This window comes from Stigmatopora argus, chromosome 17 (assembly GCF_051989625.1).
Source record: "Stigmatopora argus isolate UIUO_Sarg chromosome 17, RoL_Sarg_1.0, whole genome shotgun sequence".
NCBI lineage: Eukaryota > Metazoa > Chordata > Actinopteri > Syngnathiformes > Syngnathidae > Stigmatopora > Stigmatopora argus.
The window spans coordinates 11,778,686-11,788,511 of NC_135403.1; the positions used below are offsets into that span (position 1 = coordinate 11,778,686).

A 9,826-nucleotide genomic window follows, 5' to 3' on the forward strand; every position below is an offset into this window, starting at 1 on the left:
AGAAATACAAAATTCACCCAATATTGAGAGCAGATGACACAACTAGCGATCATTTCTCGATCTAGGTCACATTAGGCCTGGTAATCGTGAAAGTCAAAGTATTTTTCCTGACCATGATATGTCATTGTGGCTTTTGAATTCCACTTCCGGGAAGTTGAATTAACAAAAGTAAATGCACCACGGCCAAGTGAGGCTAGGGAGCTTTTGAGGAACCTGCTGATTTCCCCGAGGGGTGCGAAGGAAAAATCCTCAGAGGTTTTGTGGCGGTAATTGATTTCGTGATGACGTGAGAGGAGACGTTCAACAAAAAGATGACTGTGAGAGAAAATCTGGATTATGATACATGTCGTTTGTTGACAACATGTGCACAAACTTTTCTTGTCGTTCAGTTTGATTTGACGTCAGTTGCTGTTTTGGTTAGCATAAACTTGCCAGCCATGCAATCACAATCAAGCACTTTGGAAAATATTTACAGACTTTTTACCTTTTTTGGATGTGAAATTTGCCGAAAATTGTGCATTTATGTGTCTTTGAATTCAAAATAGGTGATGATATGATTTGTTCATCTTCATCATGTGACCAATTTTTGAGAAATATAAAGTCTTAACTTAAAACTCATATTAAAGTTTCCTCAGCATCCCTACAAAATGTACATTTGTTATCTACTCCATCAAACTTAAAATAGATGCGTATGTATTTGATAATTGTGAATTAACTCGAAACGGACACTCTAAGAGTCATTAACTGCGTTTATTCCGCCCTCTAGCGTTTAAATAGATATTACATCAAATTCTGGAAACAGATGAGTGAAATCAATCATTAAGACGTGGATCGATGTGTACATTAAAAACAAATTAACGTATTAATAGTATGTTTATATTAACATGTGAAAATAGATTAATTTTCAAAATGTTAAATAATGTGATTATGGAACGTGATTTGAATGTATAGTGTGTATACATTTGCTATCACTAGAGGGCACTACCCCAACGCTTTTCTCAGGCAACGGCAGAATACAAGAATAGAAAATAAAAAATATATACCTTTAATGTTATAACCCTCAATGTGTTGAATGAGCAGATTCAATTCTAAAAACTCATATTCACGTGGATACACACGAGATAGATACAGCAGAATAAAGATTTAAGACCCTGACATCATGTTGTTACTATAAAATGTGATTACTGTACACGCGAGGCTCAATTTAATTCCAGCTGATGATGTGACATTCATGCACTTATGCAAATAGAATTTACGTGAGCAGTTTTTACTCAAATAACTCATATACAGCACATTATCAGATAATGGATAGGGCGTCCTGAAAGAGGTATTTTCATAAGTGAAAAATGTAAATAAACAAGAACAACAACAACTAAAACAATAAAAAATAAATAATTTCCATAATTCTTTGCGGTCCCCTCTTGCAAATGAGGGAAAAGTTTCCTTCGAGCCGGATTTGAACCAGCGACCTAAGGATTTCCGTTCAACCTCTACAGTCCTCCGCTCTACCAACTGAGCTATCGAAGGTGTTGGTGTGTATCCGATCAACATTCTCTATAACTAGATATAAAACACACGAAAAGAAAGGATTTGGCAACGGTGAAATAACTTGCTGGTTTGTATAAAACGATATGGCAAATGAATAAAATTCATCCTGACTTAGTGGTGCTGTAACAACGGTACTGTTGTTTTTTGATCAAAATCTTCTCAATTTGACGACAGGTTCATGGGGAATTAGCTCAAATGGTAGAGCGCTCGCTTAGCATGCGAGAAGTAGCGGGATCGATGCCCGCATTCTCCAAAGTATTTTAGCAAATCATAATAAGATGGACTTTATTTTTCCTTATTTTGTTGTTGTTACGAGAAAAATATTACATTCCCCCAAAAGCTGCCAATTTATTCGATCAATAGTATTCATAGCCAAAGTATTCATTACTCAAGTTCCTTATGAACAATAGGTGACCTCTAAACTAATGGCTAGTTAAAGCAAATGTCAATTGTGATGGAACAGCTGACACATTTTGGCATTATTTTGCTAGCTGTTATTATTTGCAACAATGCTATTACTAATGGCTAACGCTATAATCAGTACACACTGTGTAAATAAAGGGGGGGGGGGCTGTTGGCAGTCATCAGCTGTCGGCCACTTCCCTTCTCAGTTTCAAATATGGTCAAGGTATAAACGGCATTGACGTGAGTGCAGTAGCTTCTAAAAACAGACGTGACACCAGCAGCCAGAGAGAGAGACACACACAAAAAAGCCGCCGGGGCCTGCTCCTTTCGAGGCCCGTGTTGTTTTCCTGCCACGCTATTTTCCCGACGTCTTGTTTTTGTCAGGCCCAGGAGTCCGAAGAACGCCATGGAGAACCTGGAGAAGCAGCTCATTTGCCCGATATGCCTGGAGATGTTCACAAAACCCGTGGTCATCCTGCCCTGCCAGCACAACCTCTGCAGGAAATGCGCCAACGACGTCTTCCAGGTACAAAACAAACATCTTGACAGCTTTTTGGCAATCTCCGTTATCCGTGAGGACCATAAAACCAGTTTGGCGCTCCATTTTAGCGCTTTATGCTAACCTCATGTCATTGAAACATTTGACACTTGAGCGAACGTAAATAGCTCGAAGAAGAGATACGGTATATTGGATCGATGTGTTTTTTTCCACTTATGTTTACCTAATACTCAATGTTTTTGAATTTTACGGTGGAAACGCATTCAAAATATTCTTTGAAATCCTAACCGGGGTCTTGCGCAACCTCGCCCAGGCGTCCAACCCGTACCTCCCGACCAGCCGCAGCGGCTCGCTAGCGTCCGGCGGCCGCTTCAAGTGCCCGTCATGTCGGCACGAGGTCATCCTGGACCGCCACGGCGTCTACGGGCTGCAGCGGAACTTGCTGGTGGAGAACATCATCGATATGTTCAAGCAGGAGTCGGGCAGGTCGGTCGAGATAAACATTCCGTGCGCGCCCCACAACTCGTCAATAAACCCGCCGTGACATTATCGCCGCTGTCAATTAAAACCAGCGGCGGCACTCCGACGCCCCAGCGCAAGGAGGCGGCGGCGGCGCCCATGTGCGACGTCCACAAAGAGGAGAAGATCAACATCTACTGCGTCAGCCACAACGTGCCCACGTGCTCCATGTGTAAGGTTTTCGGGGCGCACAAGGACTGCGAAGTGCAGCCCATCGACAGCATCTACCAGACCAAAAAGGTGGCCTTCACGTTACCGTGACAACCGAAACGATAATAACCAAAGTCTACTAACTTGGCGCAGACGGAGTTAAACGACGGTATAGCCATGATGCTAGGCAACAACGACCGGTTGCAAGGCATCATCAGCCAACTGGAGGAGGCCTGCCGCGCCATCGAGGTCAGACGGATCAACCGGACCCCCGTCTTTTTCTGGCACCCCCTCACGCCTTTGCCAACAGGAGAACAGTCGGCGTCAGAAGAACCTGGTGTGCGAGAAGTTCGACCTGCTCTACACCATCCTGGAGGACAAGAAGCGTGACATGAGTGTTAAAGTGACCTCCGAGCAGGAAGAGAAGGTCGGCTACATCCGAGGCTTGACCCAAAAGTACGGCGACCACTTGGAGGAGAGCTGCAAAATGGTGGCGAAGGGGCTGGAGATCATGGAGGAACAAGAGATGGCCGTCTTCCTGCAGGTGGCACCAATAAATAAATTCCCCTCGTCTGATTGCGCCATTTGCTGACCTGCTTTTCTTTCATTCTTTTATTTTCCAGACCACAAAACCTCTCCTCAAGCAGTGAGTACTCCTCAAACGCTTATTCCAAAGACCTTCTGTCCAGAACTGGGGATTTTACCCAAAGAACTAGCTAGGAACTAGCTAGGCATAAATTCCAAATTCGCCCACTTTGAAGTTAACCTTACTGGCGGAATCTTTTCCAAACTCAGGCTAGCAGACGCTTGCAGTACATCCCACCTGGACAAAGTGGAGCGAGGTTACGAGAACATGGATCACTTCGCGGCCGACTTCCGGCACGAACGCCAGGTCCTGAGTAGCATCGACTTCCTCCAAGGTGACGAGGACAGGAACGCCGCGAGACGTCACGGCTCTCGCTGGACGCCCTTTTTCTTATTTTTCAGAAGACGACGACGACGATGAGGACGAGGACGAACCGGAAGCGGCGCCGCCTGCGACCAGCGCCGCCGCTACCGTCCCGCCGCCCACCGCCGCGCCGTCGAATCCCGTCCCCGCCGCCGCTAAGAGCGTAGCCTCCAGCTAAAGTGTTCCCGTGTTACCGTAGCGGCAATAATGACGACGGTAAACCGAGGACTGAACTTTGACCCCTGCTTTCATGCCATTATGGATCGCTTCTTCATGTTTTTACAACTTAAACAGCAAATTAGACTTAGCAAACACCTTCTTTTTTAAAAACTAACTTTATTAGGAGACGTCACTAACGACTCCTGTGACGTTGGGGTGTTTCATATCACCCTCAAGGTAATAAAAAAGAAATTGTGAAAGCACCTCCTGGTCTTTACTTACATTTACGATAACATTAATTCGCTGCCAACCCTCTCACTTCAAATGAGTCGGACTTTTACCGCAACTCTTTACATTCAAATTAATATTAAAGTGAATAAAAATAGATTTAAAAACAGTACAACCATCGACAAGCCAAACAAAATGGCGTCAATGCTAAAGAAACACAACTTACTTCATATTCTAGTGTTTTTTTCTTTTTGCGTGACTATTAGTCATCTTCTCAGAGGATAAAGAATACACGCCCGCGAGTATTTTTACACAGCGCGCTGACACCAGCCACACAGATGTTTTTATTTAAGGAATTTCCAGACCTTTCGTGGCATAAAAGCTGGAGGGCCTCGTTGGAGAGCTTAATATTTGTTGATCGGGATTGAAAAGTGACAACATTGAATATGAAAGCCACCTCAGGGGTTCCACAAGACCAAAAAGTGAAGCTTTTTCTTTTTCAATGCGGCACTGATTCTCAAAGAAGGATGACTCACAGCCTCGTTGTTTAGTCTGTGCGGAGTCGCCAATGTCGGATCAACACACACACACACACACACACACACACACACATTATATACATTTCATTAAGACCCTCATTAACACGCTATCCAAGTGTGTTTTCACTCGGAAGGGGCGGGGCAAAAAAGTTTCAAAGAATGGACGACAACTTTTTTTTAAATGATTATTATTTTGGAAGCGCATCCATGTATCCACCGCTTGGATTATATATAAATCAATATTTGTGTAGGCTAGATGCAACTCGTTTTTTTATTATGGTTGTTATTATTATCCAGCAGAAGGTGGTTTTTATTTCACGTGAATGAAAAGCTACGTGGTGTGAGTTTATAGTCATTTTACCGTTAAATATGGGGATGTGAATATTTGGGGGGGTCAGGATTGTTATGTTTGGATATTATTTAATATTTATTTTAATAATAATAATCGGACATAGGCTTTGTCATCATCATTGACTCGACAAAAGCCTAATTGTCATCATACCCAGCTGCGTATGATGAAATTGATAAAATACTTTTGTTGCAGAATTGATCAAAGTGGAGATAATATTTATAATTTTTTAAAATATGAATTTCTAATGTGTGGCTTTTGATCAGAATGGTCCATATGACTGTCTATTGGCATGACAATATGACATAACTGATTTTGTTGTGATTATTAGAGCATATGATTTCCACAGAAAAATGTAGATCCGTCCTTTTCTTTTTATTAGAAAATATACGTTTAAATATATGTAATGTTCTCCTGCTGCACGACTGCTTGCACATCAGTTTATTAACAAACAAAACGGGTCATATATACAAAGGAGGGGGGGGGGGGATTTCTCTCGGGATACAAATTTTCCTATTTTAACATCCAGTTTGAGCTGTAAATCATAAAGCCACCGAAAATAAAAATCAACAAACAAGATGTTTTTTTTTTGAGCGTCTTTGGTCTTCACTTGCCGAAGAGCTCCATCATTCTCCGGTTGTTCTGGGCTTGCTGAGCCAGCTGCTCCGCCTTGGACATCTCCATCATCTCCCGCAGCAGGTGGAAGGTGAGGTCCAGGGAGATGGGCGGTTCCTCGGAGCGGCGCCCCCTCTCCGCCGACGCCGAGTCGTCGTCGTCGCCGCCGTCACCGTCGTGCCGAAGCCGGCGAGTCAGCCGCAGCCGCTGCAGCGCCCGGTTGAGCTTGAGGAGCCCCCCCGCCACCCCCAGCGGGTACATGGACGACGGGGGCAAAGCCCTGGCGTCCCCGTTGCCCAGCCGGATGAAGTACTCCTCCCCCAGGCGCTCCATGATGGGACCACCCGACCGGCGGTGTGGCTCTTGCGGCGGCGCGTGGGGGCTCTGCTGCGGGGCTCCGGCGGCGGGGGTCCCCAGAGAGAGGAAGCCAACGAGCAGAATGGCGATGATGGTGGCGAGGAAATGGAGCTTCATGTCAGGACAGGACGCAAAAATCTACACAAACAAATACAAAAACAAGACTTTCAAAACAAAATACAACACTTTGTGTCGTGCGCATTTACGCATACCTTCAGCGGGCACCGGAGATCCAAATGCGCTTGTTCTGCCGCGATGGCCGGCTTCTTTTGCCCCCCCTGCGAACGTGCAGTCGGCCGCTGATGCCGGCGCTGTACCGGAGGATACTTTTCAGACGGGAACGGACCGGGCTCGTATATATAGCGAGCGCCTGGCGATATGATTCTGCGCGTTTCTCGGCGTGGCTATGAATGGACACCCCCACCCTCCTCCACCGGGACCACCCCCTCGCGCCCCCACCACCACCACCCCACCTTGCATCCCACTCACCATCCCTGACAAAGTGCTTTAGTTTAGACGGGATGACTCACTCATGAGTGTGTGTGTGTGTGTTTTTGCCAATATAATAATAATAATACACTTACACATGCCACACCTGCTGGCGTTTTCCCACAAAACATGAAAAGAGTTGTGTATTTTTAGGGAATCCGTCAAAATGTTGACAATTGCAGGAGAAGCTCACATTTGGAAAGAATAAGAATATTTATTATCATTAGCTTATTTCACTGGGCAAAAACACCTACACATTTCTAATTAAATACTAGTGGTGTATATCAAACGTTCTGACGATATGATCCCGTTTGCCAATATTGTTAAAATATGACTTGTTTCAATTCAAGTGCTTTTGAGGCATTTAATATGATCTTAAGTGCATATTTAACACAATTCACTCAAAGAAAACTTTTTTTTTTCAAAAAAAAATCTTTTGAACAGGATTGAATTCCATTTGATCCACGTTTGCCTTCCGATTAATTTGATTGAGTCGTTGTTTAGTGTTTGCATCCAAATCGACGTCTTATTAAATAAAGTTACTTGAGATTAGCTTGATGCTAACACAAAATGGGAAACTCCATTGACAAGTTGTCACTTTATGCCATAGATATTCAAACACCAATGGTTCAACTATACAGAAAAAATACAATGGCAGTAAGTCGTGTATTCTTTATCCTCTGGAAAGAGGACAGATAAATAAATGATAAAAAAACAACTCTTTCGTCAATGGCGGCAAACGAGGGCGCGGCCCTCCCCGGATAACGCGGCGACGTCCCTAACACTTGACCCTCTGGGCGTCGCACTTAATGAATGAATGGCCATCTGCATCCAAGTCAGGGAGGGCCGGGCGCACGCACGCGGGGAGGGCGGCGGCGTTGATTGATTGCCGCACGTATATACCCGCGTCACCGCCTCCCAGCGAGGGCTGGGCGCCAAATCACACTCTGGAGACGGAACGAGCCGTTAGAATCCCAAGCGGAGTGACGAAGATTCCCCCAAAAGTTTGCCCTTTGGCGCCTGCCGTGCAAAGCCATTAACGGGGGCAATTAGAGAGATTCCGCTTAATTCGCCGTTCTCGTGACATTTTTCGGCGTGGTCCGTTTAGTGGCGACTAGATATGACGTGGGGCGGACCGGTTGATTTTTGTCCCCAAAAGTCAACTTACTGAGCATTCACGGTCATTTGAAGTGAATTGATAGAAAAGAAGGAGAAAAGAAAGGAGGATGGATATTGTGTACAGTTAAAAAGGATTTTTGGTGAGTAAAATATGGCTATGGTCCTAAATAATATTTCAATTGTATGAAGTTATTATTGATATTTTTTTATGTGTCGCAGCTGTAGCTGCAGTAGAGGTTTTATAGCCATAAAATAGATTTTGAGGGTTGGATTGATTCCGATAGCTGAAGGCGTCACTAGAAAATTCATGGACCGCCACTGATTTTAACTATGAACTACATCTATTAGCTATGAACTATTTTAATTATTAACTATCTATTAACTCATTGGCTGCTACTAAAGTCGCCATTTTGACGGCAAAGGGCAAAAAAAAAGGAAAAAAAATACACAAGTCCCGAAATATGACACCCCTGATTTAAACCGTTCCTATAAAATAAAGATCAGCTAGCAAGAACTTGCCCCAAATGCTAATCCCCCCCCATTTTTCCCCTCATCTTGAATGCTACCTGGATTCCATCTCGCCATTTCCCAGACATCATCACGTCGGACATTTCTACAACTAGCCATAAATTCCCGCAGATTCCTTAATGCTGTTTTACGCCCGGGTTTGTTTTCGTCTCGCCGCTTTGAGCGACCAATTTTCGCGCGTCGCCCTCCTCTGAGACGTCTGTCACTTCTCAAGCCACGGAATTGACATCGCCGTTTAACGCTCGGCGCCGTGCCGTGACGTGGCGTGACGTGGCCTCGGGGCGTCGTCCGACACAAATAGCAAACGCCCGTCGCCTCCTTTGCAAATGGCTCGTCGGCGGAAGAGATTATTCGGCTTAAACGGCCTTTCCTTAATTACAGTTAGATAAATGCGAGGAGGGGAATGGCGACAGCGACCTGCCGGCGTTCTCGTTTTTCATCGGCAAGATGGCCTTCCGTTCGGTGGTCCGTTCTGCTTTCCAAAATGTCGCTATGTTCCATAAAACATTGGCATAGACAGGCGAACATTGTTGACCTTTGGCAGGGAATATAGGCAAGCTAGAAGTGACATTTCACTTTTTATTTATTTTTTTACGTTGTTACACAAAAGGAAAAAACGTTAAAGGACAAAAAAAGACGGCAAAGTTTGGCCCTTTGGGTCTACTGTAACTTTTTAATGGTCAAATGGATGCGTTTTAAGTATTGAAAAGGTCACAAAATTGTATTATCAATACATTTGGATGAAGTTGGTGTTAAAAAAAATTGAAATATTCAACAAAGGTGAGAAAAAAAACCTTTCCTATTTTGCGTTGAGTAAAAATAAGGACTAAAATGTACTTTTAATTGATTTTAACATTTATCTCAGTGTCTTACATATACCAGGACTGTAGTGAATTTTAGATGATTTAAAATCTAAGCCGACAGATCAGATCGAAAGGGAATTTGTGCTCCAATGATGGAATTTCTGAGAAAAAATAAAGTTCAGGTACATCAATGGCTTCATGCTTTTCATATTTTCCATTTGCGACGCACCTAACTCGCCTTCCTTTGATGATTCAAATTGAAGATATGGCCCAATTGTGCACGTATTGTCTGCCTTTGAAAAAGCGTTGCGCATTATTGAGCCTCATTTTCTGTCATTTTCTCCATTCAGGCGGCGAGCGTCTAATGGGAAAGAAATTGCAACGTCAAGTACTTGTCACAAATGGGACAAAAAGCTTTGACCTTCCTCCAAAACATTTGCAAAGATTTAGAAACTAAACGTTGTTGCTGAATTGGAACGCCTCACCTCTTCCGTTTCAGTTCCTTTGTCCATCTTTGATTTATCCGGAAGACAACCACACTTTTCACCCTGGTGACCTTTGACCCCAAAG

At 44.0% G+C, this 9,826-nt stretch overlaps 2 protein-coding genes and 1 non-coding gene across 4 annotated transcripts; 1 reads left to right on the forward strand and 2 right to left on the reverse strand.

Annotated features, from left to right (window-relative positions):
* Positions 1-1,441: 1,441 nt before the first annotated feature.
* Positions 1,442-1,527, reverse strand: trnay-gua (transfer RNA tyrosine (anticodon GUA)). Its single transcript is given in 2 exon segments — positions 1,442-1,477; positions 1,491-1,527. It is a non-coding gene; the product is annotated as a tRNA-Tyr (tRNA).
* Positions 1,528-2,142: 615 nt separating this feature from the next.
* Positions 2,143-4,489, forward strand: trim55b (tripartite motif containing 55b). Of its 2 annotated transcripts, XM_077624431.1 has the most exons (9): positions 2,147-2,193; positions 2,338-2,479; positions 2,766-2,938; positions 3,025-3,211; positions 3,275-3,370; positions 3,432-3,665; positions 3,745-3,767; positions 3,917-4,041; positions 4,109-4,489. In XM_077624431.1, the coding sequence occupies exons 2-9, from the start codon at positions 2,360-2,362 to the stop codon at positions 4,246-4,248; spliced, it is 1,098 nt and encodes a 365-aa protein (XP_077480557.1). In that variant the 5' UTR covers positions 2,147-2,193; positions 2,338-2,359; the 3' UTR covers positions 4,249-4,489. The 2 variants fall into 2 exon arrangements, with proteins under 2 accessions (XP_077480556.1, XP_077480557.1); XM_077624430.1 differs by having other exon boundaries at positions 2,143-2,479.
* Positions 4,490-5,699: 1,210 nt separating this feature from the next.
* On the reverse strand, positions 5,700-6,698 carry crhb (corticotropin releasing hormone b). The gene is made up of 2 exons (XM_077624388.1): positions 6,530-6,698; positions 5,700-6,455 (listed from the first exon to the last, which is right to left on the reverse strand). The coding sequence occupies exon 2, from the start codon at positions 6,432-6,434 to the stop codon at positions 5,952-5,954; it is 483 nt and encodes a 160-aa protein (XP_077480514.1). The 5' UTR covers positions 6,435-6,455; positions 6,530-6,698; the 3' UTR covers positions 5,700-5,951.
* Between the last annotated feature and the right edge of the window lie 3,128 nt (positions 6,699-9,826).

Bases quoted from the DNA above. Each gene is read 5' to 3' on its own strand.
- trim55b (XM_077624430.1), top strand. From the start codon at position 2,360: ATGGAGAACCTGGAGAAGCAGCTCATTTGCCCGATATGCCTGGAGATG. The intron at 3,212-3,274 runs GTGGCCTTCACG...AACTTGGCGCAG, and splicing joins GCATCTACCAGACCAAAAAG to ACGGAGTTAAACGACGGTAT. The intron at 4,042-4,108 runs GTGACGAGGACA...CTTATTTTTCAG, and splicing joins TAGCATCGACTTCCTCCAAG to AAGACGACGACGACGATGAG.
- crhb (XM_077624388.1), bottom strand. From the start codon at position 6,434: ATGAAGCTCCATTTCCTCGCCACCATCATCGCCATTCTGCTCGTTGGC.